At 44.3% G+C, this 20,335-nt stretch overlaps 2 protein-coding genes and 1 long non-coding RNA gene across 10 annotated transcripts in view; 2 read left to right on the top strand and 1 right to left on the bottom strand.

Moving 5' to 3' along the window:
* LOC125709507 (cordon-bleu protein-like 1) overlaps positions 1 to 15,931 on the bottom strand; it is a 32,121-nt gene extending 16,190 nt beyond the window's left edge. Inside the window, exons 1-2 of one of the 3 annotated variants that reach the window (XM_048978041.1) lie at positions 15,796 to 15,931; positions 15,426 to 15,519 (exon numbers count right to left, since the gene is read on the bottom strand). In XM_048978041.1, coding sequence (XP_048833998.1) covers positions 15,426 to 15,475 — 50 coding nt within the window. In that variant the 5' untranslated portion in view covers positions 15,476 to 15,519; positions 15,796 to 15,931. Of the gene's footprint in view, positions 1 to 1,666; positions 1,795 to 2,153; positions 2,372 to 15,425; positions 15,520 to 15,795 lie in introns of those variants that run through there. The other 2 variants (XM_048978042.1, XM_048978043.1) reach the window with 2 other exon arrangements.
* LOC125709508 (uncharacterized) lies at positions 594 to 18,108 on the top strand. Its single transcript, XR_007382737.1, has 3 exons — positions 594 to 874; positions 16,752 to 16,833; positions 17,055 to 18,108. It is a non-coding gene; the product is annotated as an uncharacterized LOC125709508 (long non-coding RNA).
* A 720-nt stretch (positions 18,109 to 18,828) lies between these two features.
* scn1lab (sodium channel, voltage-gated, type I like, alpha b) overlaps positions 18,829 to 20,335 on the top strand; it is a 41,136-nt gene continuing 39,629 nt past the window's right edge. For 4 of the 6 annotated variants that reach the window (XM_048979148.1, XM_048979142.1, XM_048979149.1 and 1 more), the window contains exon 1: positions 18,831 to 19,790. The gene's annotated coding sequence lies outside the window, so the exon portion shown is untranslated. Of the gene's footprint in view, positions 19,791 to 20,335 lie in introns of all 6 variants that reach the window. The other 2 variants (XM_048979150.1, XM_048979143.1) reach the window with 2 other exon arrangements.

The following is a 20,335-nucleotide window of genomic DNA, read 5'->3' as shown; positions in this document are numbered from 1 at the left end:
AAGACAAAACATGGCCCCTTAAGCCATACTACTGAGCATCCGTGCATTTCAGCTGCAGACATCCAGCAAACAAACATTTGCAAATATCTAAAGACAACACACTGCAGACACCATGTTACCAGCACATGGGAGTGAAGTCCAATATTCAAGGTTGTGCAAGTTTACATGAAGTTCTCCAGTTTAAATACTGACATTACCCCCTTCTATCTTCTCTCTTTACGTCACATCAACCGTACAGACCTATACCGTTAGTGAACGTTCATTTAAGAATAGTGACAGCATTTCCATTGGCGTCTCAGCTTCACACATGGGTCATACACTGAATGTCTTCCCTCACTGGTCATAATGCAAACGCAATGTATGTGACATAATAATTGCAAGCAAGTACCAAAAAGTAGTGAATACACAGATGCTTGGATCCTTAAGCGATATAAACACATATACTTTTTTTTTAATATTATATACACATACACACACACAGTCTCCATTGATATATGGTTATCATCTCAGTCTCCGGAGAAACACACAGCGGGAGTGTGAATGGCAGAACGAAAGCAATGGCTCTTTCCCGTGTTTTTCTGGGATGACCCGTCGCAGCGGAGCGGGAGCGGGTCCGGGCGGGAGCGGGAGCGGGTCCTGGCAGGCCCGGCTCCGCAGGTTCCTACCGGCAAAGGCGCTCTCAAAGGACTAACTGGCAAGCGCCCCGCAACTGCTTTTCCACACCCACAAACTGCTTTGATACACTACTGAACGTAAATCTACGGATCAGCGGCGCTAGAAATAAGACGAAGGGGTCCCGATCTGCCGCTTGCCCGAATACACAGCACGCACTTCACCGTGTTCTTCGCCCCCAAAAAGGCCAACACCCGCAAAGGTATGCCGGAATCCTAACCGTAATTTACCCTCCAGAAACAGCTAAATGTGATGCTCTGTTGTCAAATAGCACATAGCTTTGACCCCCAGATGTATTCACAGCCTAAACATATGAAATATACTCTTTTCCCATAAGAAACCCACCAGTATATGCTCCTATGTACAGTAGGCTAACATAAAATGTACACTGAAATTGCATCCCTATCGATAAAACATCAGTCTATTGTAAGTATATAAACGTGTTTATCAAAATTTAAGAGGAGATAGACTGTGATAATGTCATAAACACCTCATTACTAATGTCCTCATTGCCCTCCCTGGTTTGGTATTCAAACTTTCTTACAAAGATGTATCAGCCGCACCTGCTTCACAGGACAAATGCCGTGATCACTGTAACGTGGACTGTCCACTTGGCACTTTTCTTACTCTCTGGGTTTTGTTCAAAGCATCGAAGTAAAACTAAACTGAATTGTGCTGCATGGTGTGTGTGTGTGTGTTTAATTCCAGGTAAACTTTACGGATCTAAGAACAAGACCGAACTATCAGGCCCGAAAACATAACCGGTTACGACACATTTGTCCGGACGTCTACACAATCGCGTCTTTTTCCGACGGATTAAAACTATTATACCGCTACCCCAGCGTCCAAAGTTGTGGTATCGTGGTTTAAAATGCAAAAAAAAGCACATATACTTTTAAGTAAACATAACAAGGTAGCAGCTGTATTAAACCCTATAAGTAAATCCGAACAGCCCCACCAAAAAAGAAAACCATAAACTTTCGCACAGTCTTACCTTGTCGCACTACCTTCGCTCTTCTACACTTAAAGCACTAAAATTGGGAACCTGCGGTAAGTCAATCAAGCTAAAAATCTGCGCCGCCCTTCCTCCTGGGGGAGCGTTTGCAGGACAGCCCCCGAAATCTGTAAGGTAGCAGTGGAAACCGTGTAATTGCTGGAGTAGATATACAGGTAATTACATGTTCAGTTTTATTTGCCCATATAATGACTAATGTCAATGAACCGCACAGAATAACGCTTATGTGTAGAAATAGGACTTTTTAAGAGACTCATCGTATTCTGGCGCTTTTTCGTACTGTGGCGCGCGTAGTTTAGTGGGTCTTTTAAAAAAAAAACTTAAGCTTGAAGCATTTAACCAAATAATGTTAAATCGACATTACGGCAGTAATTAGGCTTTTCGTTTTCTACGCTGCAACGTAATGGGCTGCATTACCGTGCTACACATATGAAAACGAATAAAGAACCAAATTTGAAACACTCACACTACGATCGAGCTTCATTAATAGTCTCGCCTAGAATGCACTTTGGAAGTATCCAGCTGCCACCCTGCAGTCCTTGGGGAAATAGCGGGCTCAGAAGTCCGAAACAAATATGCAAAGGCACCTTCCTCCACGAAAAGGCAACACCCTGTGTATTTTAAACAGGGATCGGTCAAGCATACTCTAGCAGCTGTATATCACATCGAGCGCCGTGTGGGCCGGTGCTCTCAGTCCGTCACGCCTTATAGGGATTATACACGTGCTGAGAGGCATCTGCCTGGGCGTACACTTACATAGCTAAAGAAAAGTAACCCCACAGGAGTCCCCTGGGCCTTTTGTGATAGAAAACGCATGCATTTGTATTTTTAAATGCTATTTTTTCGAATCAGTACATCTCCTGAAACACTATAAAAAAAAACTCGTAAAAAGTCTGTCGTAATAACATTTAATTATAATGAGTAATTTGGCGTATGACAACAAAAGATACTAAGGAAATGTTTCCATTTAACGAAGGCATGCGTTAAGGTTATGTACATGATAAAATATGAAGACATAGTTTCATATCATTTAAAACTCAGTCTTATTCTGTAAAAAGATTCAATAAAATGCTTTTGGTAAAAAACGATACTTTGTGACACATTGTCACAAACCCTGAAGTTGTTACTAGGTGACATTAATTATGGCTTATATTAAGCTTGTAGACTGGCAGCACAGGTAGATTAGCTTTCAGTGTAAACAGCCCCGGCACATAGGACAGGCAGACGATTTCAGCAACAAGTCAGATATTGTTGTAGTGGGTGTTACTTCAGGTTTTTGCCTCTTCTGTGGAAATGTTACCTAAATGTTTGTCTCCTGAGTTCTCAGAATAAGGGATAGTCTCTGTTTTACACAGGGTCCCATCGCATGTATACATTTGCTTCTTATCAGATTGTTGGGTGTAATTGCCATAGTGCCTGTTAAAGGATGAGTCACGGATATACTTCCCGGGAGATCACTATGTTGTGAATTGTGTGTAACAAACAATGAAGCATGTCATAACAAAGACTGGTTTGTGCATGCATGCCTCAGCAAGATTGTTTTCCCTCCAATTAGGCCCTTCTAGGGGTGAGGCTGCAACATTTGGTGCGGTTTCTAATCTTAGCATTCCGGCCTTTGGTTGATAATGGTGTTAGTTGTTCTTTCCGTGCAAGATAAACATGCTACAGTATCTGTGGCAAACTTACACTCAGCGTGTCTCCTGGTTGTTGTTTACCCAGTCACCTTTCTCTACCTTTTGTAGGAGTGATTTGCTTGGCATCACTATCTGATAGAGGCTACAGATGGTGTCCCGCTCCATCTCCCAAATCACAGCCTTGCGCTCTGAATGGATGTGAAGGAGCAGCATGGCATGCTCCGGAGAATGTTCATCTAGTGAGACTTTGTGATCGTTGTTGGGTGGAGGGTGGCTCACCTGTTATTAGTAAATGGCATTCATTGCACATGCATTGAAACTGTTGAATTTATGCTGTCAAATCAGGCAGGATGTTTCATTCAAATCACGACTCAAGATTTAGTGTTGCCCACAATTTACAAAGATGTTTCTTAGGACACGCCCCCACAAACTGCCCATTTATGGCCACAAGGGTGATATTAATCAGTATGTATTCAGTGAGACAAAATGATACATACATCCATCTCGGCCTTGCACCCTTAGGACTGTGGGTTCAAATCACCTTTGTGTCCTTCCTGTGCTATATGGGTTTTAGCAGAGCTCACTTGTTTCCGCCAGGAGTCAAAAGACATACAGTTTTCTGTATGACATGCAGGCTTCTCTAAATTGCCCATAGTGTGAAGATGTATGCATGTTTGTGCCCTGCAATGGGCTGGCATCCTGTCCGGGGAGTAACCCTGCCATGTGCTTTGAGATTCCTGGGATCGACTCCAGGCTCACTGCAAATCTGTGCCGGATAAGAGGTTAGCAGATGGATGGAAGTTAGGAGAAATCCTGAAGGTTCATGATGCGTTCGCTGACTGATAGGAAGAACAAGCTGAGCGAATACACTCTGCGTCACGAGCTCGGTCTCAGGGCCTCGGGTCTTTCTGACTGGTGCATTTGTGTCTCCGTGTTTAGGTGAGTAAACTTATTTCTCACAGTTCACGCCACAAAGTGGGCTCACGCTTCTGCGGGCGAGGAGTCCGCGTGCCCGCTGAACTGCACAAGCCTGCAGCGTTTCCCGCTCGCTCTGTAAACAGCATTTGCACTTCCTTCTAAATATTATGGCTTTTGTGTTGCCGTGCGTCACATGTGGGTCTGGGCCTGTCAGTGGAAACCGGTGAGCTATGCTTTGGTAGGAATGTGTTGTCAAGCCGGTTTATGCTCTGAACAGGTGGCCCACTCTATACTCTGCCCCCGCCCCCTTTTGTGAAAATTTCTGCCACTCCAGTCAAGAATGTCCGGATGTTCAGCAAGTCCAAGAGCTTCTCGAAACATCAATGGGAATGTCTCCTTTAGCCTAACTAGTAGAGCATTGCACTGCCATGATAAGATCATGGGTTTAAAGCTCACAAATTGTAATATTTTCCTTTAGTGTAAGTTATTTTGGATAAAAGTGTCAGAAAAATAAATGAATTGTGATTGGGTTAGTCAGAGATTTAAGTAAACCCCCAAGTAAATCTCCTACAGTCTGCTTCCTGTATAATGTAACATTATCATTATTAAACAAATACGAATTCTACATATAGTTCATATTCTCCTAAAAGTCATTATGCAGCTGAATATTTAGTCATTACATAACCTGAAGTACAGTGCTTATGTAATATGACCAAATAACCAAATCCTTTTTCAATCACAGGCATCTATTATTGATTCATTCAAATTGGAGTTGAATAAATGAGGCAGCAGTGACTGTGCTCATTAATATAAAATCTCCCAGCAGAGCCCATTTCATGAAGCCAGTTCAGACATGCTGCAGATTGCATAACCCCCCCCCCCCCCCCCATCACATAATCCACTCGATGACTGACAAGACACTTTTTTGCAAACGCAGTGAACATGTCACTCTCCAGTGCAAGCGGGGGTTTTTGTTTGCCTCCACGGACATGTTGGGAAACCCCTCATAAGTGTGAAAGCGCATATCCCCAGACTATGGAACCCTAAGGGTTCCCCATGGGAGGCATAAAATGTCTTTTGTTTGCCTGAATTCAGTGAGTAACAAAAGAACAATTCCTTTTCATTACCAAATAAAATCCTGTATTTGTCTTATGATGGACTGCCATCCCATCCAGGGTTTCCCCTGCCTTGGGCTGTATGGGGGACACAGGGGCACTGACCCCAGCTGAAAGTTGATTGGCCCTCTCATCAATTCAAACCATTTCATTGGCTAAGAAGTTTGGTCCTTCTGTATGAATCCCTGTATGATCTCATGATCCCTCTTATCCTCCCCACCTTAATAAAATCCTACAATCGCCTCTGTCCCTGTGTCCTGTGCTTCCGAGTGCAGGCTTCAGACTTTCAATGACCTTATACTGAATAAGCTATTTAGTAAGAGGTATGGATACCCTGTATTATATTGTATACTTACTCAGGAGAAATATATGAATTTGTTTTACAAAGTCTTGATCTCCTCTTGACCAGTCATTCATAAAAGTATAGTTTTATGCAGAATGGCACTTGCGAAAGGCCTACGCTGTAATCTTATTTTGCCCTGCTTTCCTGTATTTAAACCATTATTTATCCTGCATCATTCACACAAAAGGTCAGTTTGATACCTGAAACAGGGAAACAGTGACCTTTAGACAATGACTCATTCGAGTTTCCTATGCCTGGCGGGTCCAGCAAGCAGGCTGCGGCCCGACAAAGCTTTTCTGATGTCACCGGGCCCCTCAGCCCCCCCCACCCCCCCACCCCCCCACCCCTGTGCTCAATGAATGCGATTTCACCTGGGAGTAGGCTCAATGGAAGTTTGGCCACACAGTAAGTTCCATATAAAACATCTCAGAATATCTCATGTTCAATATCTTTTATGTGAAAAGATGAAAAGTTCTCACATATAATTACATTAAGTGAAGTGCGTACAACAATACATGTAAGACAGAGTGTGTGTGTGTGTGTGTGTGTGTGAGAGAGAGAGAGAGAGAGAGAGAGAGAAAAAAAGAGAAGTATACAATCATCAGTATGATTTTCTGCATTATGAGTACAGAGGTGGATTCCTCATTGGGTGGCACTGCTACGTTACACACACTGGGCTGGGCTGCTTGAAACTCTCTGCTCTGTGTGTGTGGGGATTTTGCATGTTCTCCATCCTCCAGGTTTTCTGGTTTCCTCTCTCAGTCCAGCAACATAGAAGTGGGTGAAATTTCATCTCTGAATTGCCCATGAACTGTGTGTGTGTGTGTGTCTGTGTGTGTCTGTGTGTGTGTGTGTCTGTGCCCAGCGATGGAGTTGCGTCCCATGCAGACTCTCCCCTTCCTTGTGCCCAATGGTGACTGGGCACTCTCGTGACTCTCTCCAGGATAAGCAGTTGGAAAATGGGTGGATAGTGTATATTTCCCCAGTCATATTCCTAGTGTGCATGCAGATTATTTTCTTTTCACCCAAGCTCTTAATTAGGGTGGATCAAATCCATAAAGTACCCTGACCTAACAGATTACAAGGTGAAAATTACAGTCACCTTTGTGCTATCTTGAATGTAAAACATGGCAAAACATGGTCACTCAACTCAATGTACTTGAATTACAATGATAAAGCAAAACCGCTAAAGAGCTCCCAGTATAAAATAAATATCTTCTTCTGTATGGATTCAGTGAACACCCTGATCAGGCCCATTAAATGCAAGCTGAGCTGCTAGAAAAACCAGCACACATAAAGCGATCCCTCGGGACCTCCCATTAGTATGAGCTCTTCTTCATCTGCAATTTAAGGTGCCGCATGATTCAGGGCTGGACCATGATTGGATGTTGCTAAGGGTGGAGTTTTACATTTTGGGAGTGCAGGGCGAGAGCAAATGCAGAGCCGCCGTCCCAGCTGGGAATTAGTTCCATATCAGTAATACTCAGGCTGAGTTGGATTGCAATGTGCAGACAATTATCTGGATCAACAGGGTATGTTGAGAACCTTAGGATACAGATACAGGCAGACATGAGTATCCCGTCCAGTTTTGCCAAAATGTCCTAGAAGAGAAAAGGAAAATAGCGCAGCAATAGTTATGTACAACGTCTACTAATATATGGGCTACATGCATTGTAGTAATAGACATCTGGTTGCAGTCTCTGGTTTTGAACTTGCATAGAACCTAAGAAGCAGGTACCCACCCGCAAGAGCAAGGAATTCCCTTGGGGTGGCTACAACCTGACCTCTGTGCAGCCCCACATAAAACATGCTACAGCCGCGATAAACGCTGCCTGCGGCAGGAACACGGTGCGCTTCACCTCCGCAGACTAAGCTGGTTCCTCTTTGCTGTAAATGCCGGGCCTATGCCTCCTGCAGCAGGCATGATGAAATGCACGACACCACCGGTAATGAATGGAGGTTTACTGCTGCAGAAGCACTGTGGGTGTAACACGCTTGACGGCAGCTGTAACTGTGTTTCCAGGGGTTAGACCAGCAAAGGGGCATTAGGGCCTTGCAGAGGATTCGGAATGTGTGGAAAGCAAACACACTGCATACATTAAGGGCAACAGTGAAACAACTGTTGGAGGATTTACCCTTGAGTCATAATTATGCCGATTGCTTCGGATCCCCTCCACACAAAGGCACTTTGTCAGATTTCAGGTTCCAGACAGTGCTGCAAACATCTCATCGACTCCCTGACAGGTAGCAATTCACATCCCGGACAGCAGGGGTCATGCTGGTTAAAGACACGGCCTCCTAACTAGTAGTTTCTGCTGTAACACCAACGTGTGACACTCTTGAGTGGAACAATTCTCACACTATCTCCATGACAGGGGCATCTCTAGAGATTTTGGGCCACTAAAAAGCAGCTCATATTGGGCCCCCAAGGCAGACCAATACAATAATGTTCCAAATTTTGAAGTCATCCTAACCCCTAGCCCCTTTACGGTGCCCCTGCTTATGAACCAACCACTGCAAACATACACATACACAGTATATATTGCACAAAAAATGTACATTTGATTGCATGAATAATTCCATTCTTATCTGCTTTTGGGGCAGTTTCAGGTTACGCGCAGCACAGCATACACAGGATCACAGTCTGATATAGTACCTGTATATAAATCTTAACATTAAACAAATATTTCTGCATGGTCTAGGAGGGTGACTGTTAAACACAGAAACCTGTTTGGCTACTACCTGGTATAAGCCAACAAAGACTTTGGAAATCTCTCTTTCTCTCTCTCTCTTTCTCTTTCTCTCTCAGGGTTTTTGAGTTCTGTTGTGCAGGTTTAAAGCACCTTCCATGCAGTTTAGTTTTAAAATGAACAGTCTTTGTTCTAGGTTTAAGATCACGGTCGAATGTGCCTTAAGTCCTTGAACAGGCTGCTTTCCCAGAGCTTCCCTCTTCACTCCAAGCCGTGTCTTGCGTGGGAAATCTGCTGCTATTTCTCCTGAGTTCTCATGCAAGCTAACATGTCTGCTTTCCTAACATACGGCGCCCTCAATCCCCAGGTCGCCCAAGTGCTGTCATCTGCGCAAACACCCCCCCCCCCCCCCCCCCCGCCAAACTGGATTACACAATGGACCAGTGATCCAAGATATAAACTGGATGGATGCTGGTTAAAGCAGAAATCAATGTACTTGGCTTGTGTATAAATAGCATTTTAGCTATTGGTACTTAGAAAGAAGTGCTGCCCACATACGAGAAAATGGATTTCAGGGAAGCGGATTATGCGTGTGAAATTCCAGTTGAATTTGAGTAAACAGCCCCATGGCTGGCACCATGATAAATGAAGATGATCACTTCCTATTCATGTAATAAAGACCTGTTTCTGTGGAGGCTTCCTGTATCACAGCACTTTAGTCTGACTCTGTTCTCAGCTTACTGCTGTGAACCACATACTTTTTTTTTTTTTAACCATGTGATCCATTGCTTTGCCACTCCGGGGCATTAACCGCAGTAGAAGCATCATGATGAAGAGATCCTTCACTCCGCCTGACAGAGGGCGCCACGTGAAGCTGGTCGGGACAGGCAGAAGCTGGCGGCCCCCACTAGACATATAGAGGTTGAATTATGAAACTGAAAAACCTTTTGCGGCCAATACAGTATCAATCTGTCTTGGGGATGACAGATAAAAGTCATGAAACCTCACACATTATTGACTAGTTGCTTCAGTTTCATTGTCCAACCCCTGTACATCACTGAGAACCAAGGGAGGAGATAAGGCAGAAGGAGTGTCTTTCAACGGGCCTGGGATATCTTCCGAGCATCCATCTTCCTGGTCTCTCTAATGAGGCACAAGACATCTAATAATGCATTATTACCATTGACCCAACAAGCAGTATGACCCTTCGCCTGTAGAACAGCTTCAGTTATTCTAGGAATGTCATGTTCTCGTAGAGGTCATGAACTGCGTTTATTGTGAACCAGCAAAGCCCCCAGTTTTCTGAGAGATGAAAGACATATTCTCAAATGGGCTTTACGATGTTTAGATGTGGTGACTGGGAAAGCCATGGGGGTCTCCTTACTGAGTATACCTGATCCTATTACAGAAATCCAGTAAGATGGCTATACGAGGTATATTCATTAGCCCTGTTTTGACCATACAGAGCCAATAGCACTGCAAGTAGGGTTGCTGAGGTTGCTGTAGCACCGCCCCCCCCGCCCCCCCCCCGAATGTTGGTGGAAATGCAGTATCAGAATACCATAGGGCAACATCCCAAAGCCTATAATTTTCGTCAATTAAAAACAAAGTGTTATATTAATTATCTCGCAATGGCTCAGAGGTAACTATATGATTATGTCTCCAAGAAGACTACTGCTGTTAGCTGTCAATAGCTACCGATGATACAGAAGAACTTCAGTACAGTCTATCGGTCATTCTGTCATTCAGCACCCCGAGTCTCCCCACATCTATGTACAGAGTCATCACTGGACATAATTCCTTCCATGAAGCAGCTGCCCATACCAACAGATATTGTGCATTGAAGGAAACTGTCCCATTAAGCGTTTATCGATGCCTCTCAGCGATCTCCCACTTGTGGCCACTGTTTATTTTTGATGCAGTTTGTCTACGTTTGGCATATGCTGCCCTAATTTTTGAAACAGTTTCCCTTGATGTATGAAGCTATTTTGCAGTGTTTGTTCTCAGTGCACCTTTCGGGTGAGTTAACCTCTTTGGAAGCCTGCTGGTCGCCCCTCACGTACCAAAGCGCTGACACATCGCTGACGCTTACTGTTTCGCGGCATTCAACTCGGCATACGTCACTTTCGTAGCAGAATTGTTGCAGAATTACATCAAAGATATAGTGCTTCCTTCGTAGCAAGTTCCCATAATTTGACCTAACCTTTGTAGTTTTAATCCACAATCCAGCAATGACAGTCATGCGCACACACCATTAACACACTGAAGCTCCCTCTGCAAGAAGCTACACCTCTGTGCTATTTGAAGGAAAATAAACTTGTCATTGTTAAATGCTGGATTAGTGTGTCACCAGAGGCGCAGTGAGGGTGAGACAGTGAAGCCGCGTGCCAGTTGTGTGCCTTCACAAACAGTCGATCTGATTGGTTACAGACTGTGGGTTTCTCTCTGGTGGTCTCTCACAAACAAACAGCTTAATAACAGCTCATAAAACACCCTGCTAATCTCTACATACTCTTGCTAGAGTCACAATAAGTGTTCGCTAGCATGTGCTGCTGTCTTCTCTGGAATGCGCTTAAAAAGCACAACAAAGCATGTCCATTATTCACATTTACGAAGGAAAGTGACTATTACACCATGCCGGTGCCTAAAGTCTACTTTCCATCTTCCATCAAATATAAAAGGCCCAGTATTCAGAATTCAACTTTTTTTTTTTGTAGAGGCCAGTCATGAGTTTCAATGATATTTTTGTTCCTGTGAAATGTCGCTCTCCCCCGACCTCGACCAGCCATCAGCCGCCCCATTTAAAGGGAGGGCGGATCTTGGAATGCCTTGCCGCTTTTCCACCCGAACAAATATTTATTGCAGCGTACAGTGAGTGCTGGATGTTAGCCCAAAGACTCCACCAGAGCATGGCACGCGGTTAGGGTCTGAATTTCAACATGCTAATCTGTCACGCTTCACAAACATGGTAGAGCATGCAAGAGGCATTCTTACGGGCTTGTACATTTACCATTTCTTTGTTTAGCAGATGCCTTTATCCAAAGGGATGTACTACTGAGGCCGGGGTCAGACAGTCCTTGGGGTTAAGGGCCTTGCTTGGGGACCCAATGGTGAAACCATTCTGCTGCTTTGGGCCTTGAACCAATGACCATCTAATCACAGACACAGCATCTTAACCCACTGAGACACACACTATATTCCATATGGTTTAACTGTTAAACAACTTCTGCCAAAGCTCGCCAGCTAACAGCTGGTGCAGTGTGTCAGACCAAAGGCAGCCCACTGGCGGGCATTCTCTGTGCCATTCACCCATAAACGCTATTTTTTTCCCTCCCATCTATTTCCTTCACGTCAGTATGTTCACCTCAGTCATAATTAACTTTCCCTTGTACAACAGAGCCCAACACACACACCGACACTGGGATCTTTCCAGTGAGTTTCCACAGCTCTACCACGCTCAGAGTCGGGGGCCCGAGGACAGAGTGTTGGCAGACTCTGTTTTCTCCACTGGGGTGGTGTGAGAGTGCCAAAACGAGAGCGCGGAGTCAGCAGACGTGAACATGCATCCCCCCCGTACACATGTGCAGTTTTTTTAGTAACCCCCCCCCATCCCTCATCTTGCCTCGTGTGCTTCGTTACATGTCGAGAGATCACTGCCAAGACAGCCAGCGATGGCTTTCTGCCGATGCGGCGAGTTTCCAACACACAAGCGCACACCGCCTTCGGCACTGCATCTCCCGCTGACTGACGTGATTCGCTCGCGAAGAAGAGTGAGTTTGACAAGTCTCACTCCCTGGGTAGGGAGCATGCTAGAAGAACGCAGTGCACAGTTCTTCCACGGTGGCACAATACCCCACACAAGGATGACAGTGGTGAGGAGTGTCACTCAAAGCCATGCGGAGCTACGGGATAGCCACATCCCCTAACCCCAGTGTCAGTACCATGCGGAGCTATGGGATAGCCACATCCCCTAACCCCAGTGTCAGTACCATGCGGAGCTATGGGATAGCCACATCCCCTAACCCCAGTGTCAGACCCATGCAGAGCTATGGGATAGCCACATCCCCTAACCCCAGTGGTAGTACCATGTGGAGTTATGGGATAGCCACATCCCCTAACCCCAGTGTCAGAGACATGCAGAGCTATGGGATAGCCACATCCCCTAACCCCAGTGTCAGACCCATGCGGAGCTATGGGATAGCCACATCCCCTAACCCCAGTGTCAGAGCCATGCAGAGCTATTGGATAGCCACATCCCCTAACCCCAGTGTCAGAGCCATGCTGAACTATGGGATAGCCACATCCCCTATCCCCAGTGTCAGAGCCATGCGGAGCTATGGATAGCCACATCCCCTAACCCCAGTGTCAGAGCCATGCGGAGCTATGGGATAGCCACATCCCCTAAACCCAGTGTCAGAGCCATGCGGAGCTATGGGATAGCCACATCCCCTAACCCCAGTGTCAGAGCCATGCGGAGCTACGGGATAGCCACATCCCCTAACCCCAGTGTCAGAGCCATGCGGACCTATGGGATAGCCACATCCCCTAACCCCAGTGTCAGAGTCATGCAGACCTATGGGATAGCCACATCCCCTAAACCCAGTGTCAAAGCCTTGCGGAGCTACGGGATAGCCACATCCCCTAACCCCAGTGTCAGAGCCTTGCGGAGCTATGGGATAGCCACATCCCCTAACCCCAGTGTCAGAGCCTTGCGGAGCTATGGGATAGCCACATCCCCTAAACCCAGTGTCAGAGCCTTGCGGAGCTATGGGATAGCCACATCCCCTAAACCCAGTGTCAGAGCCATGAACAGCGCACCACCTGAGACAAAGTGAAATTGTCTTGCTAAATCATTGCCCCCTCAGCTGTTAGCGCATAGACGGTCTCCTATATCGCATAATGGCTTGACCAGCACTGGGGATGGAGCAGAAGGACATGCAGACAGAAAATCTGTGGGCAGTGGTGGCTTAATGGTTAGGGATGTGCACTCATAATTGAAAGAGTGCTGGTTCAAATCCCTGACCAGGTACTGAGGTTCCCCAAGCAAGGTACCCCCCCCCCAAGCACTGCTCCCCAGGCACTGAATTAGCTACCCCCTGCTATGTCACGTTGTCACATATGGGCTGCAGAGAACAGATTTCGTTGTGTGTCAACAATGAAAACTAAATTCAAAATGCCCTGTCACATTCACAACCCACAATTTCCCCAACCAGATTGACAAAATTCATTGTGGGGACCCTCCTCCCCCCACTCCCCATTGTTGTTATGACAACTAGACTCTGTTAGGTTAAGGCGTTGTATAAAAATAAATTGCACTGAATTGTAGTTAAGTATGTGAGAGGGGCCAATATGAGCATAAGTCCAGGGCAGATTTTGAATCCCACCCCAGCCCTGCTTGGATACAGCTCCATTTCTGCATGATCCTGTTATAAGTCACTGCACTTGCTTAAAACACCCCCATACGTGTAATGTGACGGTAACCTGAACCTTCGTCTGGACTGAACTAAATGCAGAAGTCAAACACCAGCCCCAATGCTGCTGTGATGCCTGGACGTTAATGGAGAAACGACAGTTAGTACAACTGAACAAAATCCATATTCCACAAGCTGAAGGCGATCCCAGGACATGAGGGCGGGGACTCCCAGGACATGAGGGCGGGGACTCCCAGGACAGGAGGGCGGGGACTCCCAGGACATGAGGGCGGGGACTCCCAGGACAGGAGGGCGGGGACTCCCAGGACATGAGGGCGGGGACTGGCAGGACATGAGGGCGGGGACTCCCAGGACATGAGGGCGGGGACTCCCAGGACATGAGGGCGGGGACTCCCAGGACATGAGGGCAGGGACTCCTGAATGAGATTCCAGGCAATCATAGGTCACACACATAAACAGACACTATGAGCAACCGGGAATCACCAATTCAGCTGAACAGCAAGGACCTGCATTACAGGAGAAAACTGTACCTGGGGAAGCTCACACAACCGCGGGGAGATCAGGCAAACCTCCACACACGCAGGTGGGGGCAGGACTCTCAGCCCTGGTAGTGTGACCGAAAACGGCGGACGGCTGCATTTTAGATCAAAACAATAAGACACAGCGCCATCAAGAAACTCTCTATTCCAGTGCCTTAACAGGGCAACAGCATCTAAAATCCCACTGCTAATGGCAGCTGTCAGAAAGCAATACTGGTGACAAAATGAAGAAACGGTGCATTTTTCACTCGTTTACTTTAGTTGCATGGAAATTAAATTAGTTACACCCATATCTGCAGACTTGCAGAATCATGTCATTATCCCTTTTCCCAACAAATCGTAGTATGACTTCAATAAAGTGTTTTTTTTTTGGTACAGTAAAAGGAATTAAAAACAATAAAGCGCTATTCAAATCAACAGCCTAGTCGTATCAGCGAGCCAGAGTGACAAAAAATACAATAGTGTACAGGCGGATTTACATTCCAGCTGCTTAGACTATACGGGAATGCAAGGTGACTCGGGATTTACATTTTTTAAAATCTTCTATATATCTGAATATGCATATTTTACATATTCTGGTAATTCAGGTTTGCCGTATAAGGACTAAACTACTACAACTCAGCTCCAAGGATTTGAAAGAACTACATGCGTCCATAAACCCGCGGTCAGGGTTCCCGGTTTCCTTTGTCTGTATTTATTTACTAACAGTGACATAGCAACACTGAAATATTCTTCTTTCTATTTTTTTAATTCCAAGATCAAATTTGTGTCAGCTGACTATTTTTCCAAGTAAGCCGCAATCGCGACACTGTTAACTGCAAACTCACCTATATTAAAGTTTTGGGACATGTATTTCACCCAAGTAGATGACATTTAGTTCTATTCATTAGTTATTTTCCATTTCCCCATAATATCCCGTTCTGCCAAACCCTCTCACATGCATGCTCTCTATTCACTAAAAGGTGTCGTGTAAATCCGATGCAGGGCATCCCAGCATGTCATCTCAGCGCACACAAACTTGGAGAGTCATAATGTTTTCACCAGGACCTCCAGATGAGGAGACGTACCTGAAGCTGGAGTGGGGGTCAGGTGTGCTTCTGAACGGATGCTCATCCATTGCTGCGACTTTCCGAATTTAAAAGAGGAAGTCAATCCTTCTGTCTATTTAAAAGAAACAAAGCAAAACTATGAATGCACAATCTGAATATATGAAATAGGAATACGTGGATCTATATAAGGTTTTTCATATTTGAACTAGTTACAAAGTTTTTTTTTTTAACCATACCTTTTGTTCCAATTTTCTGTAAATCCTCATCTGATTAAATCGGTTGACCAGTCACCAAATTTAAGTTAAATTAACAGAGCAATGTATAGCTGGTGGTATAAATTAAAATTTTACAGATAATTTAAAGTGATAATTTAAACATTCGCCTCTACCTTATTCATTAACGTCGACCTGGAGCGCCCCACTGTCTTCTTCAGAGCATATGAACTTATTTCCTACTCAAATGAGTTTCTCTTTGATTTGCTAAAGATATATTTTCAGTTTGACAGGGAAACGCCGAAGGTCCCGCCTCGCTTTCCGCAGACCGGCTCCACAACACACTCGTTCCTCTGTTTCGGCGGCTCGGTCTGTTTTTACTAAACTGATACATTTTCAAGTTATGACATGATTCACCCCTGTGCCAGATCGCTTTTTTTCCATTTTACATTTAGCAGCTAATATCCCAAAATGGGTGGGGGGTTTCTGACATTGGAAATCCGGCATTCCGCGGAAAGCTGGCAGAAAATAACTCACAGCGTGATCATACTGCTATCGCCGATACTGTCGCGATGACGCGGCACGTGTCTTTCACCTCTGCTGATATATATGCAAATATTTTCGCTCCTGGAAAAATTAAGCTAAAAATGTTTTGATACTGTTAAACAGATCAACTAAATCAAAGTGCTTGATATATATATATGGCCTATATAAAATGGCCTATCTAAAACGACTAGGCTAATAAGCATCAATGTGTTTTAACAAGTTTTGCTCGTCTATTTAACCCTTAGAGTAGAAGTCGCTTGCCTGTGAACGTGTACTTCTAGCGAGTTCCTGCACTAAACCCAAATGCATTATTTGACATAGACGCGCCACCCTGTGGCAGAAATTGTACACGTTTCTGCATGATGTATCTCACTTCATGGGAGCTGAGCTGCGCTGTGGAAAAGTGCGGGCATGTTTGTTACCGTATTAAATTTGATATGTCCAGGAAACAATGAATGGGGTTTTGATTGTATTGCTAACTGATTATTTCTCTTGTGAGCTTTTATTTTAAGATAAATTATTGATTAATTTACGAGCAGTTTTAGTGTGTAGTAAGGATTATCAGTGAGCCTACAGCTTGTTTCAGGATGCACACGAGACAGGGATGCCAGCCCGACCGAACAAGATCACAGACGAGGCTTAATTATCGGATTAACAGTCAGAAACAGGTATGACACCGTCAAGCTAAAGAAAACATGAGACCAAAAATGTGTCCTGTCTCTAAATTGCCCATAATATGGCATGTGTGTGTGATTGTTATGCAACAGACTTGCATCTTATCCAAGGAAGTTCCCCTAGCTTTCGAACCCTGTACATTCTTCAATAAGCTGTAAATGTTTTTTTTTGCCATTTTTACAAAAAATTGAGTGTGTTATTTTCCCCTCTTTAGATACATGCAGAAATGATGGTGAAACCTGAGGTCTGAACACAGTGGTCAGCCATTCATCTGGTTCTTCAGGAGTTTAACACCTTAATGAAGGCCTCAACAGAGATTTTGTTAATCTGGATAGTGTGGGATTCAAACCAATGACCTTCCGACCATAGAGGTCTAACTTGCTGAATCACATACCCCCACATTAGATAAACACTTACAGAACACTGACACATGCATGAGTTATACAGATGCCCAGAAACCACAAAACATCCACTACGGTGAAAAGAACCTGCGTTGTCTTCTTGTTTTAATAATGAAGAATCATTGATGTTTGACTCTCTTTGCAGTGTGATCAGGTGATGTAGCACTGGCCAAACTAGTACCAGAGTGAAAGTGAAGCGTTAAAGAAAATTACCGACGTAGGAGATGGTGGGGGTGGACAAAAGAGGCCACAATTCACCTTCCAATCAAACAGATTGGCTTCTAAAAAAATACCCCCAATGTTTTCTGTGACATTTTGACTTGACAAGTACAGAACTCCCAATTTTAGCAACTGCATGTTCAAGTTGGCGCTTAAACCCGTCCATTTAATAGAAGCATTTGAGATGCCATTCTTTTCCAGGACACTTAAAGAGCCAAAAGGATGGTATAGGTTGAACACGGTGTAAAGAGTGAAAACCAATGAACCCCAGGCTTGAAATAATCAATACAAGAAAGCTTAGTGAAAAATGACAGTAGTGTCTGAGGTCACTCTGAGGTCATGTAACTGCATGTCCAATGAAATAAGAGCCTCAGCCTCGCATTGATTTCTCTCCTTTGACTGAAAGAAATGCATAACTTTGCATGTCCTCATTCCTTTGGCCCAGAAGTCATATACGTGTGCATTTCAGAATGAAATACTGTCATGCGCTATTTTCCTTATGCCAGCTCAAACCAGGGAGAAACTGTGCAAAAAATTTAACGGAAAGCGAAGTCGGCCAGTCCGACGTATTGAAGCAACCCAGGCGTGCCTACTCATCTACACAGTGGACATTGTTTTTGCTGCAAACCCTCCATGTGTTTTGCCTTGTCCTAGAAACCGCAAGTGGGGTTACTCTCAGAGAAGTGGGTCAGAACAAATACCAGCCAAATGGACATCTGCGACACAACCGGATCATGTGCTCCGAAGAGAGGCGATATCGGGGAAACTGTTTAATGAGAAGCCCGGGAAATGTCAGCCAGTGTCTGGCCTGCGTGTGTCAGACCTGGTGTTTGGGAAAAAGAACACATACAACAGAATGGTCTTTATAGAGGGGTTCCTTCATTCTATTTAAACAGATGGATGGAAATTTAAATATTTATGATGACAATCATCTGGTTCTGTTGCAAGCTATCGACGCTGTGTTAAAAATAATTAATAAAATAAAAATGGCCATTTAAAGATTTTAGCTGTAATTTTAATAAATTATTAATTTTGATGAAATCGTTACATAAACAGTTCATTGCACTACGACGGAGCTTTTGACCGATTTACCAGACATTTATGAGAAATTCGTCACAGGGGTGGTACACACGGCGCAGCAAAAATGTGTCACACACCGGGGGTGGCTTTCGGTGACCAATCAATATGCATAATCACAGGAACCATTATTTATTTAATAAAAACTGCGCATCGTTCGGGAAGATCGCATTGGATGTAAAATGTTTTATGTATATTTGTTGGACAGCCCCTTTAAGACCTGCGTGCTCTTACTGACAGTGTGGCACGTCATGCCGGCAGGATTCCTGTACTTACTGTGTTTTCATATAACTTATAAGGCCGTTTCTGATATCTACAGGTCGAGCACCTTTTCTCTGCTGTTCCTCTAAATGGAATACCTGTCACTAGGTGGCATTACTTCCCTAATTTTTCATTCTGATCGATACATTTCGGCCTGGTTTAAAACCAAGATATCAATATCGCTCTTTATGTCCTTTATGAAAACACATAAACTTACAACAGAGGACAGATACGATGAGCATAGCTACGTGCGAGCGTGAGTGTACGTGTGTTTGCACGACTCCGCGTGAACGACAATTTTTTTAAAAGTAAAACACTCACGAAACAAATCCGGTTTATCGGTGCTGGATTTAAAGGCAATCGTTATTACTAAGAAGTATCTGTAAAAAAATTAAAGGTATGAGCGCACGATGAAAGGCAAACCTATTCAATTAGCATTTTCCCGCAATATATATATATAACGTCTAATCAGCGCTCCATATAAATGCATTGCGAATCGGGTTCCTCCTGCCGGATTTTGCATTGGGCGACCTTGGCATCCTATCGATCGTACGCGCATTGAAGACTGGGGAAAAGCTGGTGGAAAACACTGCGTGTCTGAGCTAAACACAATTAGTTCATTTTTTCCGCGATCCACCTTTCCAGATATTATAGGTGCATCACGCAGCATCTCCTTCTTGAATTTTCCAGCTGAGGCATGAATTCCTCGGAGCGGCTTTGGCGTCATTCCCAACCCTGTAATGAATGACCGGAAGCGTCGATCGGCGGTGCGAGGCGACACTGGCAGCGATTGATAGTTCTCTTACGTGATTGTTTATTCTCCGCTACCTGGGATTTATTCACCCAAAGGATAACTACCGTTTTATTTACTCTTAAGAAGGCATCAACGATATTTGGCTGGAGGAGAAAAACAACAAACTAAAAAAAAAAGTCAAGCAGACATGACAGGATCGGCCAGGCGTTCTTAGATCCCCCTGCCTTGGACCATAATGGTGAGTATTTAGAAGAAAAACCTGCGTTTCGACATCATTAGACGTGCAGAACAATATGCACGAATGCTTTTTATATATGCTGCACCCAAAATACAATTGTGAACTATAAAATGTTGTAGCCCTTTGGTAAAATAATCACGACTGTTTCCCTTTATTACAAGATGGTTTTAATGTATGGAAAATATTTACAAATAACCTGTATTTGGTTGTTGGTGTTATCATTAGATGTCTTAAAACGTCATCATGTTAAAACAGTCATCATGAAGATTAATGTGTAATCGTTGGCATTTCGAAAAGATTTACAAAATAAGACACAGGTCTATTTAAATTGCACATAAAACACACAAAAATAATCTCAAGGCGTATTGCAAGCCGTTTACAAGTGAAATCGATGGCCTCGTGTATAATAATTTTTATACTGAGCGACAGTGAAAGGCGTCAGCTATTGCCTCTGTGATCGTCAATGCCGTGGTAACCCGCGAATAAATGTACCAGGCTTTGGGTCGTGCTTGTACGTCGTGCGTTTAACAGTGTAGCATCCCATT

This window comes from Brienomyrus brachyistius, chromosome 16 (assembly GCF_023856365.1).
Source record: "Brienomyrus brachyistius isolate T26 chromosome 16, BBRACH_0.4, whole genome shotgun sequence".
In the NCBI taxonomy this organism is placed as follows: domain Eukaryota; kingdom Metazoa; phylum Chordata; class Actinopteri; order Osteoglossiformes; family Mormyridae; genus Brienomyrus; species Brienomyrus brachyistius.
This window is presented reverse-complemented; position numbering and strand designations above follow the sequence as displayed.